The 22,774-nt window shown below is 39.3% G+C and overlaps 1 protein-coding gene across 1 annotated transcript in view; it reads right to left on the reverse strand.

The window, feature by feature from the left end:
* Positions 1 to 890: 890 nt before the first annotated feature.
* The window catches only part of OCRL (OCRL, inositol polyphosphate-5-phosphatase), a 52,598-nt gene continuing 30,714 nt past the window's right edge, over positions 891 to 22,774 (reverse strand). Inside the window, exons 16-24 of the mRNA XM_008070438.2 lie at positions 18,894 to 19,004; positions 18,081 to 18,246; positions 17,573 to 17,808; positions 9,527 to 9,550; positions 5,911 to 6,027; positions 5,148 to 5,232; positions 4,458 to 4,585; positions 3,549 to 3,660; positions 891 to 3,328 (exon numbers count right to left, since the gene is read on the reverse strand). Coding sequence (XP_008068629.2) covers positions 3,204 to 3,328; positions 3,549 to 3,660; positions 4,458 to 4,585; positions 5,148 to 5,232; positions 5,911 to 6,027; positions 9,527 to 9,550; positions 17,573 to 17,808; positions 18,081 to 18,246; positions 18,894 to 19,004 — 1,104 coding nt within the window. The 3' untranslated portion in view covers positions 891 to 3,203. The remainder of the gene's footprint in view (positions 3,329 to 3,548; positions 3,661 to 4,457; positions 4,586 to 5,147; positions 5,233 to 5,910; positions 6,028 to 9,526; positions 9,551 to 17,572; positions 17,809 to 18,080; positions 18,247 to 18,893; positions 19,005 to 22,774) is intronic.

Raw genomic sequence — 22,774 nt, forward strand, 5'->3', positions numbered from 1 at the left:
CAATAAACATGCGTGTGCAGGTATCTTTTTTGTAGAATGATTTGTGTTTCTTCGGGTATATTCCCAGAAAGGAAACTGCTGGATCTTATGGAAAGTTCATTTCAAGTTCCTTCAGATATCGCCACACTATTTTTCATAGAGGTTGGTCTAGTTTGCTCTCCTACCAACAGTGTAGAAGTGTCCCCTTTTCTCCACAACTGTGCCAGCATCCATTGTTTTTTGATTAATGATGGCCACCTTTACTGGAGTAAGGTTGTATCTCAGTGTAAAGAAGGACAAAATCATGGACTTCTTGGCACATTGGATGGAATTGGAGACAATCATTCTTAGTGATCTATCACAGAAACAAAGAACCAAATACCACATGTTCTCATTCATAACTGGGACCTAAACATTAATCACAATAGCACAAGGGAGGGATCGTGGGACACTGCCGGGGAGGGAGGAAGACGGGGAATATAACAACACAAAGGGTACCTGGTCCTAAACCAGCAGAAGTGAGGGCCAGTTGGAGGCCCACACTTCACCTGCACATACGTTACTTATGTACCTAATCCTGACTTGTACCCCACATCTTTATAATAAAATAAAGTTTAAAAAAATCAGCAGCCTTTCTTCTAATTAAGTCATTTTGTTGCCTGAATCCTTAGGGTTAAAATAAGAGTACTTGGCTCACCTCTGAGAGTATGGGATTCCTTTATTAGCCTCTGAAAATGCATGAATTCTTTTTCATGTCTGAGGGCAAATATACTGAGAATTCTTATAAATGATATTTCCCTGTAAGACAGGCAATGATAGTATAGGCACAGCTGACGAGGACTGAAGTCAAATAGAATCCAGTGACATAAGCCCTTCCTTCTTAGTTCTTCCTCACCAAGATCACACTTTGCTTTTTCACACAACATATTTATTCAGAAAAAAATTTGCAATAAATTATAATTTAAAAAAAAGATGACACAAAATACAGAATCCCACTAGCAGCTCTGCTTAGTGATCAAGACATTTTTGGGATATATAACAAACAATTACAGAACAAGAAAACAGTGAAAGGGAGACGAATGCAATGTCATCACATGGATTTAAACCATTTCTTCCTGAAAATAACAGGTGCAGAGTCCTTCTCTACCAGTTGGATCCGAAATCCTGACTTCAGAGGAGCTATGAACTAGTACCTTAGAGGACTTAGGAATTATGGGTTGGGATGTGGAACAGGCACAACAGGGAAGCAGATTTCGTAAGTCTGGTCTGTGTCTTGTCTCCCCTACTTAGAGATTGTCTAAAATTCTCAACCCTGCTCCAGGACAAGCTGAAAAAAAGGCTGAGGCAGTAAACCGACTTAGTGCTTTGACCTGATGGAGAAAGAGACAGGACACCACACATGTGCTGCACAGAGCCTCCACTAACCATATCCTTGATCATCCAAAGATTCCAGGTTGGCAATATATTAGAAAATGGGCCCGGGAAAGGTATTTCCCTGTATTATCTGTTGTCTGCCTCTTTTTGTGATCATTTTCTGAACAAGTAGAGATGACAAAACTGTTCTGCTCTCAGTCTTTCATTAACTAAGTTTAACACCCAGTCCCTGACCTATGAGATCTTTAGCTATTTGGCACTAATAATTAACTCCTGTTTCTTTAACTCCCAATCAGGAAAGGGTTTAGCCAATATATTATAAGATACATACCTTTTTTTTTTTTTTTTTTTTTGCTAAATAACTCAACTTTCAAGAGATGGGGGAATTAGAGAGCCATTCAGTGGTGGTACCTTGGCTGCACTAGAAGAGTCAATGTCCAAGATCATATACAGAGCCTGTACATTATGCTCTTTGCTTTTAATGTTAACAGGCAAGAATGAGTCATCTCTGGGTGGTTTTAACTAAAGAAAACCAGGAGGAAGCCAACTGCATCAGGCAGTTTTGCAGTCAGTGGCTGGTGGCTTATTTGTCAACCAACGCAGATTAATTTTTTTAAAAAAGGCTCTCCCATGGAGCCTGGAATAAATGAAAAGTTCAGAGAGTCATCTTGGGTGGAAGAGGTAAGGTGCATGGTTGGTCCCACTAGCCTGTCTCTTTTACACAGCACTGGATATAGCAATTGGGAGCCAAGGGGCATCTCTAAACCCTTTACCTGCAGGAGCTGGTTGTACAGCCCAGAGTCGGCCCTGCTGAGAGAAGATGTGACATCTTGGTATTTCAGAAGACCAGAGAAGGGGTTCTAAGGGTCATCCTCAATACCCTTGCTGTGTGACGAAGCAATAGCTCTAGATAAGCCTGCTTGAGGTGCAGACTCTCTTTTTTACTGTGGTGCCAGTGTTGCTCTGGAGGTGGATTTCTAAGTGGGAGATGGGTCTCACAGACACCCACAATTAGGCCTCATGTAAAATTTGAATCATACAAGGAATGGGATAGTGGGAAGCAGGACCTGTTAAATATGAATACTCACTCCTGAAATACTTGAAGAGCTTCCATTTGGATCACGATCTCTCACATCAATGGGATGTCATCTCTAATAGTCTCTAAAAGTTATGCTACTAAATGTGATCTCAGATAAGAGAATATGGTTCCACCCAGTGCGGATCCACAAAAAGGCCAATGTTACAGAGACATAAAGATGCCACTGTAGTAGAAATGCACAAATGCATGTAACAACCACATGGAGACAGTGAACTCACTGTTGAGGACACCCAAAGAGTCACTAGCCTCACCCAGACTCCATTCAAAGTGATAGAATGAGGGGAGTGGGGTGCAAAGGAGTGATATGGGGGAGGGTGCGGATCAAAAGTGCATTATATGAAGGACAACAGATGAGTCTGAGCTACAGCAAGTAGTGTTTGTAGGCCTAGAATGGGAACATTTCAGAATCTAGGCCTAGGGTACAAAGGACGATCATGACAATTGGGTAGGAGGGCAATACACACATCCCTACGTAAAGGAGTGTAAATACAGATCTCTCTGCCTTATAAAGAGAAAACACAAAAACACCAAAATATGGTAACTTTGGCTTGGCAATATAAGTCTAAAAGTATTTTGCTGTGTAGGATATGGTAAAGGAGGGATTAGGAAACTCTTCCTTTTGCACTATAAACAGAACTTGAAATTCTGCAATAGATCCTTCCTGTGGCATGACTTTTTAAATCGTTCTGAAATACTTAGAGTCCAAGATCTTCTACCTCTACAGTCTCGGAGAGTAGTAAGAGGAAAAGCCTTAGTCTTCATCGCTTCCAAGCAGAAAGCCCAGAAGGAAGTGAATAGCACGTTGGCGGTCACTTGGAGTCTGTCTTGCCATAAGGTTGGGTGGAGGCCTTAGGAGAAGACTAGTGAAGAGAGTAGCTAGAAGGCAAGAGAAAGACAAGAGGAAAACTTTGTCAGATATAACCTAAGCAAAACTTTAGGGCTGGTGGGGTTGGGGTTCCTGGGGATGAGGACAGTAGGAGGGAAGTGACTGCCATGTGCCTGGATATTCAGTAAGGTATACACTGTATATACACAATGCACACAGATTGTCTTTGACAAACACCCCTGTGCAGCCATTCTCATGAAGCACTCTTACCAATCATGTTGGCGCTGACATTGTTGTATTCAGAGAATTTTAAGAGTTCTCGAAGGAATGCCATCAAGTAACGGAAAACATTTCTGTGGCATCTTGGAAGCTGAGAGATTACCTGTTTTTTAAAAAAGGAGTGGGCAGTGAGGAAAACAGGTAGGAGATGGGAGTAAGAAGAACTTATAGCAGTCATAATAGCAGTTTATAATCCAAGCCTTCAGGATCCCATTCATCTGTCACTATTATTTACTCATGACCAACACAATACCTGCCAAATTATCACTTTGAAGTAAGAATGGTCATACTGCTTTGTCCTTGTCCACTTAATGACTAGGTCATGTGATCATCATAATTCACACATATACCCTGCCTCATAAGCAGGTTGGTGTTAATTTCTTCTTTTCCCAGTTCTCCAGACAGGCAGCCATGGCACCTGCCAAACTGAATGGTTTCCTTTACAATGTCACTTAGCACGGATGAGGACACCCTCCCAATACTCACTAGTCCAACAAGTAGTCTCCACTATCATGCATCAAAATCATTTCAGCATTAAAAACATATACTGAGAAGAAAAAAAGAAGACACGCTCCCAGGTGTCACCCACCCTTCCTGGTAATGTCAGCCAGAATTCAATGTACAACCAGCTTCACTAATTTTACCCCAGAATAGAGGTGTCCGCCTCACTATATTTTCTGTAAACAGAAATAGGCCAACTGGGGAAAGTGGCAAATACAATAGAAAATAATATCCTAAAATTCAAGAGTCTCCGCTCTCAATGCTGGTGTCTTGCCATGAATAACAGATCCAGATCCATCCTGCCACATGAGATGGCTGCCTATATGACTCTGTAAAACTGTTGATTTCTCTGTGGGGGGGATCCTGTGCCACATACATCCTCAGACCAGTACAACTCACCTGTCGGCAGATCCGAGGATCATGAGCAGAGTCAAGACATCGCTGATACAGCTCATAACAGATGACTGGCTCTGGCAGGGCTTCCAGGAAAATGAGCAGTGCTTCAGCCACAGAATGATTACTGCCAGCTGAATCAACTTAAGTCAAGGGACAGGAGCTCCATGAGAAAGTCTCCCACAGGGACTGTTTCCTTCCTCTTATCCAGGGTACCCTGATCCTAACTGGGGTTTGATACTTTACTGGCCCAAGTACCCAGCAGCTAAATTGTTACAGAATTGGTCAGAGACTCTTAGAAGCTTTGGCTCAACTTCAGAGTAAGGGAAATATAGCCTGCAGAATGACAATTCACATTGAACCAGTCTTAAAAGCTAGCTGCCCATGGTTCCCATCCTTCTCCCTGCCCTAGTGACAGAACGTGTGGTGGCAGGAGTGATCATCAGAAGGAGAACAGCACCAGTGCTGTGGCTCCTACTTTCCATGCTTGTTAAGTCATTGTTACCTACCCCTTGCTTCCTTTTGTAAGAGCTGGATATAGAGGTCAAAAGTTCCTGAAAGGAATTGAGAAGCAACTGGAGAGTCAGTGATAATCTTACAATAAAAGACAATTACACAGAAAATATGGAATCACGAAAATCAAATGTAGGTGCACAGAAAGTCTCTTCTCTTAAGAAACTTGGTTGAAAAGGATACGGATTGTCTCAGGAATGCTGGTATCTAGACAATCGATGATTTGCTGTAACTCTTCCTGCATTCCAGGGGTTTGGAACAGGTCCTCCTACCAAAGAAGTCAGAATGAAGGGAACAGACATGATAATCACCCCTAAGGTTCTGAAGATCACCCAGCGATTGGAAGAGCAGCAGGAAGCAAAAGGGAAGGGTAGTATGTGTATTATTGATTAGGAATGGAGGTTTGAAGATAGCACTTTTTCCTATATCCTCTCTATAATGTGTGAAATGTTATTTCAAATAAAAAAAATTATCTTCAAAGGTTTTAGCCTATACCTGATAAGGCAGGGGAGTAGATGGCTAGATCAGGAAACCAGGTGTTCCACTACCAGCTCCCCTGACAAAAAGTAGAAGGCAGAGTCCAACGAGTATAACCACAGTCAAATGCTGATGCTACTGAGTTCTGGGGAAGGAATAAGTGGCATGCTGAACCTTGCTTTCAGGTTATATTACTCATCAGTAGGTAAGAGAACATCACCTTTCAATATGGTCCCAAGAAAGTTCCAGCCCTGGCTCTACCACTATACTTAGGCTGTGGTCTTAGGTAAATCACTTAGCTTGCAAGTTTCAACTGTCACATCTGTGCATAGGGACACTTCCACCTGCCCAGGCACTGTGTGGAAGTAGCTTGGGAAAGTTAAACGCATTATGCTGATGTGAGGTATTATAATTTCCCACAGGATTCGCATACCTTTCGAAGTTGCAGGGTAGGCTTACTCTCACTTACCTGGTGACAGGCGTGTCTGAATAAGTGATCTACTAGAAGCCAGATCTCCTTGGGTACCTGAAGTGGTCTCTCACTGGCACCCTCATCCAAGGGGACCATCTGCAGAAGGGATTTCTCCTAATAGATGAAAAGGAACGGGCATCAAAGAAGTCTCAGAATAAAGGCTTCTGTGTGTAACTTAATCTCCTTCAAATTTTGGTCATGCAGGTACAATGCGATCTTCATCTCATTAAGATTTTTCATTTCTTGGCTGGGTGTGGTGGCTCCTGCCTATAATCCCAGCACTTTGGGAGGCTGAGGCGAGAGTATTACTCGAGCCTAGGGATTTGAGACCAGCCCGGTAACATAGTGAGACATCATTCTACAAAACATAAAGAAAAATAAGCCAGGCATGGCGAGGCACTCCTGTAGTCCCAGACTCTTGGGAGGCTGAGGTGTAAGGATCACCTGAGCTCAGGAGGATGAGGCTGAGGTAAGCCATGATCATGCCACTGCACTCCACCCTGGGTGGCAGTGAGACTCCAACTCAAAGGAAAAAAAACATTTTTCATTTTTTTCTCACTAGGGATGCCAGGTCAGAAGGCACTAGATACTGATTCCCACAGTTAAAGGATCTCCTTTCCTAATGCTGCACTTAATTGTTCTGCATTTCATTTGGGTTTATGATGCTAATCATGTGGATGCATTGTGTTTAAATTCTTTCAAATGCTGAGAACCAGTACTGTAGTTATGTAGTCACAGCAGAGCTCACACAACACCACCAGTGACTTGTGAACCATTAAACTACAATTGCCAATACAGCATTTTGAGAGACCACACTCTACACTTAGATTTTTGTTTACTTTTAACTTACTCTTCCTTCACGTCTTACCACAAATACTACTGTTTTCACTGTTGAGTTAAATGAGGTTCTTCAGCCCTCAGAAATGAAAGACAACTCTCTGTAACATCAGACCCACATATGTGAATACTTCAAGCTGCACATAATTTCTAATCTCTAGGTACTGAACTCATGAGCCTTAAGATCCAAAACTAGTGAACTGAACACAGCAAACCAAGAGCCAGAAATACCATGAAAAGTCCAGGGCCTGAGTCTAGAAGTTACTGTTTATATTACTAGTCCAGCAAAGATTCCTAAAGGCTTTTACTCCTTTCACCTAGCTTTCTACTATCCAGCAGAAATCTTTTACTCCTTTCACCTACCTGTCTACTATCTGTTAGATTCTTCCAAAAGAATGTAAGAGAAAAATCCCGAAATGACATAAATTAGGTCAGTAACTAAAATTGAATTTGAAATGGCTACGAAATAAACTCAGTTATCTTATATATATGTAGTCAAGTATAAATTAAACGAAGAAGATATTTGAAGTAGTAAAGGCATCGAAGGCAGCCTTCAGAAAAATCCCAGTGGAGAAAACTAGGACCAATTTTTTGCATCCTCCTCCCTCCCTGATCTTTATCCAGCTTAAGTTCATATATTCCGTATCTTCAACTTTAGGAAATTCTGTATTTTTATTTTTTTCTTTTTCTTATTTTTTTAAAGGAAATTCTTACTCAAGATTGTACAACCTGCAAATCCCACCCACAATCTTTAGCCATGTAACTTTAAGGGAAAGAAAATGAGCACTTTGCTACTTTCACAGAGACCACAGGCACCACGGCCATGCTGAGATCTCTTCTTAACATTGTGTTCTTTAATAAGTACTGATGACCTTTTAAAGCCACTGCGCCTTCTAAGGGAATAAGGAAGAGAAGGGAGCATGATCGTCAGTTCCTGTTTAAAGTCTTTATTTTTTTTCTTTTTAAGATTTCGTGTGCTTCCTTTCTTTCCATGGGATTCCATCACTTGATATTCATGTTTCCTACAGTTGCCAGAACTTCTATCAGTGGCTCATCCACTGACTTCATTCCAGTTGCAAGTATTAAATCCAAGCATCCACATGATACCTGGGCCAAAACACGTCCATCATACACTCTGCTAACTCTCTGGACCAAAAACAACACATGTACTGATTCTTTAGCAGATGCCTCCAAACTTACCATATATAAATTATTCAGCATTGATTCATGTACTTTTTAAAAAATCTGACATCCAACTGGAGCTTTTCCTGTACTAAGGCATTAAGACAACACAAGGCAAGCTAAAAAGACAGAACATGGACTGCTCTTAACAGGAATGGGCTGGGAAGCGAGCTGTCTCAAATCTTAGTCATCTAAAAAGGTTAATAAAATGTCAGTAGGTTATATACATCATCCACTATCAATTTCCAATCTCATGTGTGATAATATGAATGCCATACTCACGTCTCCGAAGTCTAGAGAAAGATCATGCACAAGAAATAATACTTTCAAAAATCTCACAAATTATCCTGATCTCTGATTTGCAAAGGGAAACCAAGGCACTTTTTCTTCTTTCAACAAGACACATTCAGTGCCTAAAAAGCTCACACCTTCTAACCTTATTGCTGATGGCTAAAGCACAAAAGCAGGATACCATCCCCATCCTCAAAATGAATTAAACTTGGCCAGGCGCGGTGGCTCATGCCTATAATTCCAGCACTTTGAGAGGCCAAGGAAAGAGGCTCACTTGAGGCCAGGAATTCAAGACCAGCCTGGGCAACACAGCAAGACTTGTCTCTACCAAAAAAAAATTATATATATTAGCCAGGCATAATGGCACGGGCCTGTAGTCCTAGCTACTCAGGAGGCTAAGGTGGGAGGATCACTTCAGCCCAGGAGTTGGAGGATGCGGTGAGCTGTGATCATGCCACTGTACTCCAGCCTGGGAGAGACAGTGATAGACCCTGTCTCTAAAAAAATATAATGCATTAAACTCCACCAAGTGGGAGGTCCTTTTAGATACTGTATGAAAGTGCTTTAAAAATATTTATCAGCCTCATGCTTCTCTATTTGATAGTCCTATGTGAAGCCAGGTGTTCTCCTGGTTGAAGATAAAGAGACAGTGAGGCACTGCAGAAGGAGTACTTTGCTGGGCATTCACAGGAAACCTGGATTCTAGTGTCCTCCACCCCTCACCATTGTCAAGAACAGTCTTTGTTCAAACCTTTCTGGGTCTTGTCTATTAGAATGGAGAAACACCCTTACCCTGTCTGAAGACAGAGGGCTAGACAAGATGATTCCCTTAGATCTCATTCAGGTCCACGATCCTATTCTATGCTCTATTTCTTGACCGTATCTGTGTATTCTTTTAGTAATTAATCGCTATTATCACTAACCCCAAAACATTCTTAATGCAACAGATGTCTACTTCTTTTGGTATTATTGTCATTGGAAATAGAGAACAGTTAACTGGTACCCTTCTCCAGCTCATGAATTTTCAGATGCATACAGCTTTGTAGTTACTTCTCGTTCCAAAAATACAAATTTGGAACCTTGAGTACTATTGCTTTTATGTACTGAGCCTCAGTTACTTGACTGGGGCAGTAAAAATCTTTTCTGTACTTTGAATACACTAAAGAGAACCTGCAGGACTTTAGGGGATTCTCACCGAGTCAGAGGTCTCTGATATGGGAACACCTAGGGACAAATCCCAGGGACCATGGTTAAGTTAATCAGGCACAGAAAAACTCTCATAGCCACCAATAGATCGCATTACCTTTTCTAGGAAGCTGTCTTCTTCCTGAGAGCAGAGCAGGAAAAGAAAGTCATTGACAGATAGAAAATGATTAGAATTAATTTACAGAATTGAAACAGATCAGTATTAGAACTTGCTAGCTTATCAGATACATATGCTTTAAATAGCTTTGAATTCTTCAAATAATAAATTATGATTGTTGAAAATGGGACACATTCTTCACATGCAAAGTTCTCTCATGCATTATATTTTTGTGCAGTTTACTGGAAATATCACTCAAGAAACGTGGTTCTAGACTTCTGAGCCCTTTGGCAGCTGCCAGCTGATCCAGGCATGTGCCCACTGATGTCTTTCCCTGTTTGTCTGCTGCTGGGAGGCAGGCACCCTGCGGTTGCACTGGGCAGTTTCTCACCTCATCCCATGTGCCTCCTCAATGAAAGAGCATGGCATGGGCCCAGCAGTGGCCATTCGGAAGGAGACAGTCAGCTACTCTCCTTTCCACTGCCATTCTCCTTGCCTCAGCTAGCCTCCTAAGCAGCATCTCAGACTCCTCCGCATCTCCCCATACCCACTCCCCTCCTCAAAGATCCCCAGAGTGCCCAGATTTGAAGGTCCCTCTGAACTAGAAATGAATTTCATTTCAGACCTGTCCCCTACTTTCATTATCCCTATTTCTGTATTCCTATTGGGTATAAGAGAAAAGAGATAAGCAGGGGAGAGGGAAGAGGTACCTTTTTAATATTCCTGTCTTTTATGCTATTATTACAATCCAATAATAACAGCAATGATAACTGCCATCACCACTTAGTGGAGGTCTGCCATGAACCATGCAAAGTACTTATATACAATGTCATTTAATCTGTATGCATGTATAAGTAGATATTATTCCCATTTTACAGATGAAGAAACTGAGGCTCTGAGAGGTTAAATTATTTGCCCAAAGCCATACTTAGGGTAGTAGGTGGCAGAATTAGGATTGAAACCCAGGTCTGACCAATTCCACAGTCATTATCAATATGTTCTCTTAGACAACTCAAAAAGAACAATGGGATTGCTTTCTTGACAGAGACATGGAGGGAAACTGTGAGAATGTATTCTCCCTAACAGACTAAACATGGTGAGAAACTCCACTAACAAGGAAGTATGGTTAACAGAAAGAGTATAGGCATTGGTGTTAGACAGTCCTGGGTACACATCTTCCTTCTGCTTTTTTTTTTGTTGTTGTTGTTGGAGTCTCACTCTGTTGCCCAAACTGGAATGCAGCGGCACGCTCCCGGCCACCGCAGCCTCAACCTGCTGGGGCTCCAGTGATCCTTCCGCCTCAGCCTTCCAAGTAGCCGGAACTACAGGCACACACTACCACACCCGGCTAATTTTTGATTTATTGTAGAGACAAGGTCTCGCCAAGTTGCCTAAGTAGGTCTCGAACTCGCAGGCTCAGGCAATTCACTCGCCTCAGCCTCCCAAAGTATGAGATTACAGGTTGAGCCAACGAGCCCGGCCCCTTCTTCTTATTATTAATTTTGTATAGGCCTCACATAAGTTACCACACTTTGTAGAGCTTCCGTTTCTTCATCTCTAAAACAGGGAAATAATATTTACCTCAGAGGATAAAGAAGCAGCCTGAAACCAAGAGGTGGTAGGCAGTATGCCAGCAGAAGATCTGGGTCTCTAAAGTTCCTCACATTTCCCCAGCACCTCCCAGCTGAATGCCTCCCAGTCCCACAATGGGTCACTAAGCATTCATGTATAAATCACATGTCTCAGGTCTGACAGGTACAAAGAGAAATCCCAATCTTACCATCAGTGATGCATGGGGGCTGTAAGTAGGGTAGGGAAGGGGAAGTATGTGTTCTCTTGCATTCCAAGTGGTAATGCTGAGTGCATATTCCCCAAACTATGGTGATTAGGTTTTTAGTACTGTTAGATACTTTATGAATTAAATTAAACATGCTTTTGTCGGTTTACCCAGACTCTTAACTATTACATGAAAAAGTAATCAGAGTAATAGTGTTTTATAAGACATGATATTTGCAGTATTATAATTACAATACTTTTTTTTTTTTTTTTTTTAGTAGGAGTCTCACTCTTGTCACCCAGGCTGGAGTGCAGTGGCACACTCACGCCACTGTAGCCTCGACCTGCTGGGCTTAGGCAATCCTTCTGCCTCAGCTTTCCAAGTAGCTGTAACTACAGACTCACGCCATCACGCCCGGCTAGTTTTTGTGATTTATTGTAGAGATGAGGTCTTACCAAGTTGCTCAGGTTGGTCTCGAACCCCCAGCTTAGGTAATCCTCTTGACTTGGCCTCCCAACGTGCTGGGATTACAGGTTAAGCCACCACATCCAGCCTATAATACTTTTTAATGTGAAACTAATTCTGAGCGCCAAACATCTAATTTAATATAATTTTGGACTACAGTCACTAATAAAACTTAGGAATATTTGTTAACAAATAAAGGATCTGCCTGCCACATTTTATATTTTTCTTCCATGAATATATGACACATGTTATGATGAGAAAAACTAGAAAGAGATTTTGTATATTAGCCTGTCCAGCTAGGCTCTCGAGAATGTTTTCTTTGAGCAGTGCCCACCTACCAGTCCAGGGCACTGTGTTAAAATGCCTTTGCGGAGAGGGCAATGAGAAATGAGGGTATGTGAAGAAGAAAGACGTGGCCTGTCCCTGACCCTGGTGTGCAACTGAGTTGGGGTGAGAAGTTCCACAATTTATGGCCTGGTATTGTTATAATTCATGATATCTTCTCAAGAAACGGTGACTAGCCCTTAAAAAATTCACAGGATTTTTAAAGAGCAGAAGTGGGGAACGAATATTACAAGTGGAAGAGGCAGAAATAAAGGCACAGAGGCAGAAAAGCACAAGGTGAAATTAGAAAGAAGTTAGTCATTTAGTTTGTGGGCTGCATGCAGAATGTTGAGAAAAACAGTGGGAAAAGGTCTGAAAAGGTATGGTGAGGTCAGACTTTGAAAGACAGGTAAAGGAATTTGGATTATATTCAGCAGGTATGAGGAAGCCACTGACCACCTTTAAGCAAGGAAGTAACAGGTCCCAAAGCAGTAGTATAGAAAGATCAACCTGACAGTCTTGAGTAGAAAAAATTGAAGGGGAGAGAGAAAGCAGGAAAGGGGAGGAGGACAGGAAAAAGGAGGAGGAGGAGGAGAGAAGGAGAGAGGGAAAGAAGGAGTGGGAGAGAGAGGAGCAAGGGAGGGAGGGGGAGGCAGAGAGAGAGATGAGAAGGAAATAATTTTTTTTAAAAAATGAATGAATACAAGAGAAAACTCTGAAAGAAGAATCAAAATGACTTTGAATACTGGTAGAAGGGATGGAGATTTACACTGAAAGTTTACTTTTCTGGGTACAGACACAAAGAAAGTAGATGTAAATTATCTTTCATTTGATCCTAGTCTCAACTTTGAAAACAGAGATATCACTTGGCTTTTATTAGTAAAAAGCCTACGGCAGTCCTAAGGTTATTACTGTCAATCACTTAGGTCAACTGATTTTAAAGGGCAGAGATGCCCACTCTTTGCAAAAGGCTGTACATTGATCACATTATAAAAGAGACCCTAGTTCAGGATTTCCCTTGTGGGACAACAGTGGCACATAGCAAATGCAATGCAAATCGTTCTTTACCCCAACATTCACTCTTAGAAACTAATGTTCCCAATAGTAAATGCAGCTAAAATAATATGAAAGGGTCATTTAGAGGTGGAAGGGTCAAACTTTTTTTTAAAAGCAGAAAACTGAATGGAAATTAAAGTTCTAAAAAGAATTAAGTTCATATGAAATAGAGAAAAAAATCCATACTCTTAACAGGATAAGAAATGGGTGGTTAGATAAGGAAGACAAAGTAAACACATAGTGAAAAAAATCACTGGGGAGGAATTAATCAACAAGTTACTCCTGTTTCAAATTTTTGATATTGTTGTCCCAAAAGACATATTCCCAAGCAAACATAGTTTCTCTGACAATCCTTCAATTTTTTTCATCTCTGTATTTACAACCAAAACTCTTCACAATCTGGCGAGTTCAAGCCTGGTTTCCTTCCCATTAGTCCATTCTACAAGTAGCACCAGGATGCTCCTCCAAATACATCAATTTATAACCTCATGCTGATCATCAAAGCCTTCTGATGATTCTAGATGCCTTCTGGCTCAAGCATAAGCTCATATGTTGACTTCAAGACTCTCTATCACCTGTCCCTATCCTCCCTAAGCAGCTTCACGCATTGTTATCCTTAGTCTTCATTTTTTCCAGGGAAATTTTGCAATTTTTCATACATGGTCTTTTCATTTGCATCTTCTGTCCTTTATTCAAGATGCTATTTATGCCTTGAAGAGCCTGCTCACCCAATATATTAATACATTTCTTAAGTACTTGGAATTGACTGAAAATATTTCAGTGACTAACCCCAAATCGCTTTCCTAGTTTACTTTTCATTTTTTTAGCCACTTCAGGACAATACACTGACATTCTAGAGTCTTCTTCCCTGTGACATCACCAGCTACTTTATTCTTATGTGCAGAACTTATTTCTAAGTCATGTCAGCATCAAACATTCATTAAAACCAAAGTAGGTTGAATCTGAGACGGATTTTTATAGGGATTAGCTGGTCAATCAATAAGCTTTTATAGCATATAATGGCTTGAATGAACAGCACAGGAAAGGAATCTATTGTTAATACTAATTGCAACCCTATAATAATCATTTTAAGTGAGTATTTAATAAGTTAGTATTTCCAAAATACTAACTTACCAAACACACCAGATATTAGCCAGTAGAAGTTGTTATTGTTCAGATTATCTCTAACCAAACTCCCTATTAACCATGATTTAAGATTTAGACATAGTTCATGTAAGTAAATTTTCATCACCATTACATTATAGGAACACGCATAAACTCCATAATACTTTGTTATCCAGTGTGCAGTGAATAAATATTGATGACTATTTGCAACTTAGTATACTAGTTAATAAAATAGAAAAAGCTATCCTAATTCTGGAAAAGAATAGAGATTATTATAACCAGTAGATTCTCATCTGATTCCCATTTGTGCTAATTCCAACTATTCTAGGAGTGGCAAAGTCACTATTATGGAGAAGGGCAGGAAGAATGAAAAGGAATTATGTATCATTGCATTCTGCATTTGGTGGGAAGACAGTGTAAAGAGAATATTTCTGAAACAGAACATGGAGAGACAACACATACACTGAACTCATTTCTGGTTTCACCAAAAATTTAGAGCAAATAATACAATAGAAGACAGGTACGATGTGAAATATTCATCTTGGGTCTTGGAGAAAACATAAACAAACATTAGCTCTAAAGAATCATTTCGGAAGGTCAAAATCAAGTTAAAACAGAGTGGAAAGGTATCAAAGATGGGGTACTAATTATTTTAAATTTCTTGTTTCCCACTCACACTAGTACAGGTTAAGTATCCCTAACTTACAAATCTAAAATGCTCCCAAATCCAATTTTTTTTGAGTGCCAACATGACTCAGATCAAAGGAAATGCTCAATGGAGCATTTCAGATTTCAGGATTAGAGATGCTGAACTGGTAAGTATATAATTTAAGCATTCCAAAATCTGAAAAAGTCCAAAATCCAAAACACATTTGGTCCCAAGTATTTTGAATAAGGGATACTTAACCTGTATAGGCAATTTCCTGATCAACAAGATAAAAGACTTTAACAATACCAAAATGCAACAGATGGTGAAAAGAATCAGAACCTTAAATCCTACAAAATAAATGCCTTAAAAGAATATAAGATGATCCCACATATACAGTTTAATAAGAACTTGGTAATTTTGTAATTAAAAATGACCAGAGTTCTACTGTTTTAACCCTGAATCACTTATGCACAAAAAGGAGGAAAAGGGCTTCCTACAGAGCCATTAATTCCTCTAATGATTTTGGCTACTTTCTATTAATGAGCAAATGTGGTAGAATTACTGTTAATAAAATTACATAAAATAAAAACTTTAACATATTTTGCATAAAATAAAAGCTTTTTATGCTAGCTGAGTCTTCTTTCAGCCAATCCCAGAATTAATATGAGAAAATTATGGCAAGACCAACTCTGATCAAATATAAAGCTAGGTTCCAGTTTATAGGAAATAAGGGAGAAGGAGAGTGTATAAAGGGTTAAGCTAAAGAAAAACATCAAGAAGAAATAATCAGACAAACTTAGGAAACGGTGGACCATTGACTGGAAAACTACTGGACTCTTAAAAAGTCAGTATTATTAAAGGAAAAATGTGGGGAACTGTACCACTCTGAAAGAGACTTCAGAGACCTCACCAAATGTACTACATGAACCCAGATTGGATTTTGGTTTTTAAAAAGCCATAAAAGAAATTCGTGGGACAAGTGGAGAAATCTGAATATAGACTAGATGTTAAATATTACTGTGAGTTACTGCTAGCTTTCTAAGGAATAATGGTATTGTACTCATATAGAAGTTTGTCCTTTTTCAGATGCAGGCTGAAGTGTTTAGTGGTAAAGTGACATGATTTTACCACTTAATCTCAAATAGCACAGCAAAAAATTGTGTGTACATATGTACGAAAGGCATGTGGGGGTGCACTGTACTGTTCTTTCCATTTTTCTGCACATTTGACATTTTTCATAATAAAAAGCTGGAACAAAGAAAGCTGAGAATTAGTTTGGGATGAGGAGAAGGGACAGGAAATAAAGGAGAAACAATTTCATCATTCAGAATGTATTCTAAAAGGTGAAATACTAAATTTGAAAGACAGAAATATGGTGATAGAAGAAAAAACAATTATCATGAGAAATTGCAGAATGGCAGGATATGAATTTTTGAAACAGAGGTAATACACTCAGTCATGAGGGCTTTAGGGAAACAAGTATAATTCCAAGAAAGAATGCCAGGGCCAGACTCAAGTGTTTTAATCTGCTATCTGAGTCACAGCTAAAACAATTCCATGGCAACCGAACAGATAACACTCAGACAAGCCTGCAGCCTACCCGCTGGTCTAGCGCTCCCTGCTAGAAGTTATAATCAATTGCGCTGGTTAGGCCAAAAAGATCCATGGAAATACTAATGGTAAGGATAACATATGGCTGTCACTGCACCTCATTTTCTTTGGTAAAAGACCAAGAATTTACTTCTGTAGACCAAAGAGATCTGTACACAAATCCAACAATATTTTCATTTAGAAGAAAAATTCTTAATACGATGAGTTAGTTACTAAATCAATTTATGCTACTGAAGATAATAAGAACTTCCCTCATAAGAACATTGATATTTATTATAGCATGGCTTCGGGGAGGGGTGGGAAAAATCATCCTCTTTTCCTTTCTTAAGTGACTCACATTAAATAAGTATCAAATTATAATCATCTGGGATGCTGATAAAATACAGATTCCTAGGCCCCACACCCTGAGATTCTGATTCTGTTGCCAGAGGTGAAGGGGGGAGGAACCTGTACTTGTCATAAGCACCCCCAGGGACTCTAATGCAGATACTCCAAGGTTCCATTATAGGTCTGTGCTTCCATAAGCAGTGAAGTTTTACTTTAATTAGATATAATGTAGAGTTAGTGAGGAACACTGAACTGAAAGTCAGAAAATCTGGGTGACAGATTTGTTACTAACTTATGGCATTTGATTTTGGGCAAGTCAGTGTCTCTGTGCCTCAGTTTTCTCATACGCACAATGAGGATAATTCTGCCTGCTCCACTTACTATACCTATACAAAATTTATACAAAAGTGACTTGAGAGTATGAAGAGCTTAACAAATAAGCATTATTTCTTTGAGAAGGGAGTCTTTAATCTTATTTGGTGAATTTAGTATTATCTATTATACTTCTGACAAGAGCCAACCACAGATTAGTCTCTCCTCTTTCTTCTTAGACTTAATTTAATCAAAGTAGTGCTAGAGTAAAGTGACATTCTTCTTTATCATTTGACAGTCCCTCTGCCCCCAAGAGGGAAAGCACAGAGATAATGAGGACATCCATCACTTAATGTCGTGAAAATTATATGTAAAGGTTTATGTCTTAGATATTACTTACCAAGTCTATGAGTTTGGTAACAGGAACTTCTCGAATTGGTCTTTTCATTCGGCACAAAGCCTCTAAGGATGTACCAAAACAACTTGGGAGGTAATTTCCACTGATGGTCAAGAAGTAATCTTTGCCTCGATCCAGGTGAAGGACAAGAATATCTTCGATCTTATCTTCCCCAGAGTTCAGGATGGTCACAGAGTCTTTACTGACATACACATCAAGAGAAATGTCCACTGTCTCATCTGAAATGTAAGAGATAATACATGGTAGAAGAAAAATTTCCAGTAGGAAAGCCAAAAGGACATGAGAACTAACAGAACAAATGTCCTCAAAAAAAAAAAATTTATTAAGCAATGAAGGGCAAGAGATAGGACACACAAAAGTGGTATCACCAATACAATGACAGTGAAGGTAAGAGACACGTGGTTAGAAAACAGGAAGTTAAACCAAGGGGATGGGAGTCATGAGGAGAAGGTACATCGCCAGCAGAAACAATGGTAAAGGGAAAACTCACTTGGCTCCAAGTAGCCCTCAAAAGGTTCAGCCCGAAGCCATGGCTTGCAGTATTGGCTGTCATTAAGTTTGGGGATGAAAGAAAAATGGCAGGGAACCTGTCCATTGTTGCTGATCTGGAACTTCTCCTTTTGTAGTTGCCGAAACTTCACATTTTCAAACACAAACTGGGGAATAACAGACAGACACAAACATGCATCACTAGTAGGGGAAGTCAGTCAGTTGGATTATTCCATAGAGGATATGAGGAATAAGGTAATTACTAACCAGGTGGGCAACTGCCATACGCATTCATCAACTGAGCCAACTTCACACCATCCACTTTCATACATTACTATACTCACACCAGCAGAGGAGGAGGTAGGTGGCTCTTGCTACTCTTTCTAGGCTACTCTGATTGTTCCTGGGATCTTAAGAGGGTAACCCAAACTTGGTCCAGGACATTCATCCTGTAATCGAGTCCCAGTTTTTGAGATATGAATGAACTACCAACTCTGAAATATTAATTAAGAGCAGCTAACAACTGAGGGCTTACTATGTGCCAGGTGCTGTTTTGAGAACTTTGCCTACTTTAACTCATGTAATCCTTGCAACCACCCCTTAATCCAGAAATGGAAACCAGCTCTGAGGGATAAAACACTTGCCTGAAGTTATAGATAAAGTAAATGTCAGTGCTGGGACTGGAATGGTGGCAGCTTGACCCTAGCACATTTGGTCTTAGACATTTTGTCGCGTTGCTTTTTCTAAGTAATATGGTTTCCTCTGTGCTAACCAAGATAGGCAGGAGACGGAGAAGCTGTGTCTTTTTGCTCACCTCTCTCCTGCTGAGTTCTAGGGAAGGAAGGAAGTCGTTTTCCATTCTGTCCATGATGCGTACGATATCCTCAAAGACTTTCCTATACTTCCTTTCATCCACAACCTTGACCTGAAAGAAAACGAACCTTCTTTTCAGTCTTACATGCTCCTAGATCATCTCCTTTTGAGATTACCAAACAATTTAAAACTGGCAATCAGCAATCATTTAAAATAAACTGTGGTGTGAACAACATCCTCACTTTCTGATTATCTTGCTTCATCTACAACTTTCACCTGAAAGAAAACAGATCCTTGTTTTAGTTTTATGTGCTCTCAACTTCTATGCTTCCAAGAGTCTCTAACAATTTTTAAAAGGTCACTAACGAGGACATACAAGAGAAGGCCCCAAAAACCCCAGAATTATCTTTTTTTGGGAGGGCAGGCCCCTTGTAGTACACTCAGAATTTGTTCCTCTGGATCAAATGACCAACCAAAGTTTTTACCTGGAAGTTTTGAAAAGATTGTGTTATGATTTGTGGAAGAAATGTCCTGAGTTGTGGCAAACAGGTGACTGGTTCTTCCACTATGACAACACATCTGCCCACGCTATGCTGAGTGTTCAGCAGTGTTTGACCAAAAGCAGCATGACCCCCATGCCGCACCCTCCCCATTCACCCTACCTCGACCCTAGTGACTTTTTTATTTCCCTCGATGAAAAAGTCCTCAAAGGGAAATGTGTTGCCAATGTAGAAGAAAGCAAAAAACAGCAGAAGCACTGAAAGACAGCAAAACTGACGAGTTCAAAAACTATTTTGAGCAGTGGAAAAAGCATCTTGATGGGTGTATTGCATCAAACCAAGAGTACTTTGAAGGTGACAAGTTTAAGCAAGTAAGAATAAATACACAATTTTTTATACATAAATTCTGGTTTTTTGGGGGGGTTCCCCCTTGTAAATTGACCTAAGCATTATAGAAGCATACACTTTAAGGTAAAGGTAAGGCTCACTGCCTAACTTCCTGGAAAAGTTAAACCTCTATGTTAAGAAGCTTGGCAATAATAAATATTTGAGAAGACTATTTTCTTATTCCATTGTTATTTGTTAGTGAAGAAAATGTGATGATTGTGGTAAAAATGATTTCTTGCATTGTATAAAATGCCAGTATTAAAACATAACCATTACTGTTTCTAGCAATTATAAAGTAGTAAAACAGCAAAAAATATGATTAAAGCATTTAACTCTATTAGCTGTTATGCACACTGCCAAGAATCATATCACTGCTCCAATTATATAATGGGAAAGATATGTTAGTAGTAAGAGGAACCTATAACCATTTTAGAAAACGACTGACACAAAATGTCCTAGAGTAAAACCATGACAACAAAGAAATCATCCCAACTAATATATAAAAAAATTTCCCAACTGACAAAGTACTTTCAGCTTTCTGATATAGCTGTGTTTAAAAATATTAAAACTTCAAACTGACGCCAAAAATTAACATAATTAACATAGAATTTTAACTTGAGAAATCAGTTTCTTTTTGAGGATAGAAAACTACAAAAATTCATGTCAACAAAGATTGATGTGTGCAGCAAAGGTTCTAAACAGATGTAGAAAGTAGAACACCAAAGCAGAGTCAAACATCTCAGACTAGGGAGGTAGTTCACATATTTGAACCAAAACTCACTTTAGTGTCACCAGGGTCATACTATACTGTTAGGTTAAGATGAATTTTATAATTTTACAAAATTTTGTCACTTTTTATTTCCAAAAGTATTTTACAAGTCTTTTTATTTTCACAACCTGCAAGGCAACCAAAGCAAGGAGTATTTTTCTTATGATAATTGAGAACATCAACATATGAAAGATCAATATTGCCACAGTTAATATCAAAAGGTGACATCCAGACCCCTAGTGTAAGACTCTTTCCAAACTACCAGGTACGTGACCAAATCAACTTTAGCACCTCTTAAAAGTATAGCTGCCTGGGTCTATTAATCACAATCTCCAGTGTTGGGCCCCGTGCATCTATAGTTTTTTTAAAAGCTCTTTAGGCAATTCTTATGTCCACTGCAGTCTGAGAACCAATATAACAGATCACAGTACCAAATGCAAGGGTAGAACCCTATCGCAGCTTAATCTCAGCCAGCCCACAGCAAGTCTTCTGAAATTAATTGGCCACAGCACACTTGGCTCCTTTGCTAACAGTCACTGATGCCAACAGTGTTGAAAATGTAATGTGGTTTTTAAAGCCTCTAATCATAGCATGCCCAAGAGTTCAAAATATGGGGTGGTTACTCAATAAAATCAAGCCTTTTCTCAGTGGATTATCATGATCACAGCACTTAAGGGCACATCAAGTATAATGAGGAGAAAAGAAAACCCAAAGAATTTCACCACCTGATATGTCTATTTTAGACAAGGAAATTTCTGATAAAATTAGGAATTCATGAGCTAGATCTTTATTAACATGGATAGCTCTCAATCATGCTGTTGCATCAAAAAAAAGCAAGTTGCAGACCAACATGTCCATATGAGACTATTAATAATATACACATGCCTATGCACAAAACAATATTTTGTCTATGGGTAAACAGAAAAGCATATGCAAACGGCATTGTCCAATACAATAGTAACTAGCCATATAGGGACATTTAAAGTTAAATTATTTCAAATTAAATACAATTAAATTCTCAGTAGCATTTGCGCTACTTCAAGTGCTCAATAGCTACCTGCAGCTAGTAGCTACTGGACTAGACAATATAGATACAGGACATTACCATCATCACAGAAAGCCCTATTGGACTGTGCTGGTCTAGAAAGAGAAAAACTCATAGGGGAGTGGGGGATTTAAGCAAAGCTAGGAGTAGAAGACAGAACAAGGATTGAAGAACTTCAGTCTTATCTGTAAATTTTGCTCAGATTTCTTTTTTAATTTTAAATAAAAAGCACTTCTGAATTGCTATACAATTTAAAAATCATTAAAAACTATAAAGGTAGACCTTTGCTAAAGATACATAAAAATACACAGGAAGCCTGGAAAATTTTTAGACATCCTACTGGGAGCTCTGGATTAATTTGTATGGAGTATTTAAAATATTCCAAGGTTCTAAAAAGAAATACTAATCAAAAAAAGCCAAGCATAGCTGATTAAACCAAAGAAGTTACTGTTTAAGGAAAGACATCCTCTTAAAATGGATTAAGAAAATTCAAATGAAGAACAAGGAAGTACAAACTAGAAATTAGATGAGCTAAAAGTAGCATCTGACGGTGTATTTAGTCACAAAGTACTTTAGAGCTAAAGAGGCACTGTGAGTAGTGGAAAGAGCATAGGGTTGGAAGTCAAGCAGACTTAGGATTTGAATCTCAGCTCTCCTTCTAGCTGAAGGCTCTTAAAGAAGTTATTTAAACTTGCCGTTCTCCATCTGCTCATCTGTTGTCCCATCCTTATGGAAGTAGTTTCAGGACTGCCTACTTATAACCAAATTAGTGCATACTGGAGTCCCACAGTTGGCCCTCAGGAACCCGAGAATACAAAAAGTTGACCCTCCTATATCAGGTTTCGCATCCCATAAATACAGTATTTTCCATCTGCATTTGATTGAAAAACAATATGCATATAAATAGATCCCTGAAGTTAAAACCTGTGTTGTTCAAGGGTCAACTGTATTTAATTCAAAGCATTTCGGTGAGGAGGAAATGAATGTACGCAAATTGCCTAGCACAGTCCCTGGCACACAGCTACTAGCAGCTATCTGGGAACACTTACAATTATTGATCATTATTATTTTAAAATTTCAAAATGGACAAGAGTAAAGTCATGATTGTCTTGATAACATTTAAAATCTTTAACACCAATAACTGATTTTGTTCTTCTTCTTTTTTTTTTTTTTTTTTTTTT

Source organism: Carlito syrichta, unplaced genomic scaffold (assembly GCF_000164805.1).
Source record: "Carlito syrichta isolate Samal-C Ts95f unplaced genomic scaffold, Tarsius_syrichta-2.0.1 Scaffold313417, whole genome shotgun sequence".
NCBI lineage: Eukaryota > Metazoa > Chordata > Mammalia > Primates > Tarsiidae > Carlito > Carlito syrichta.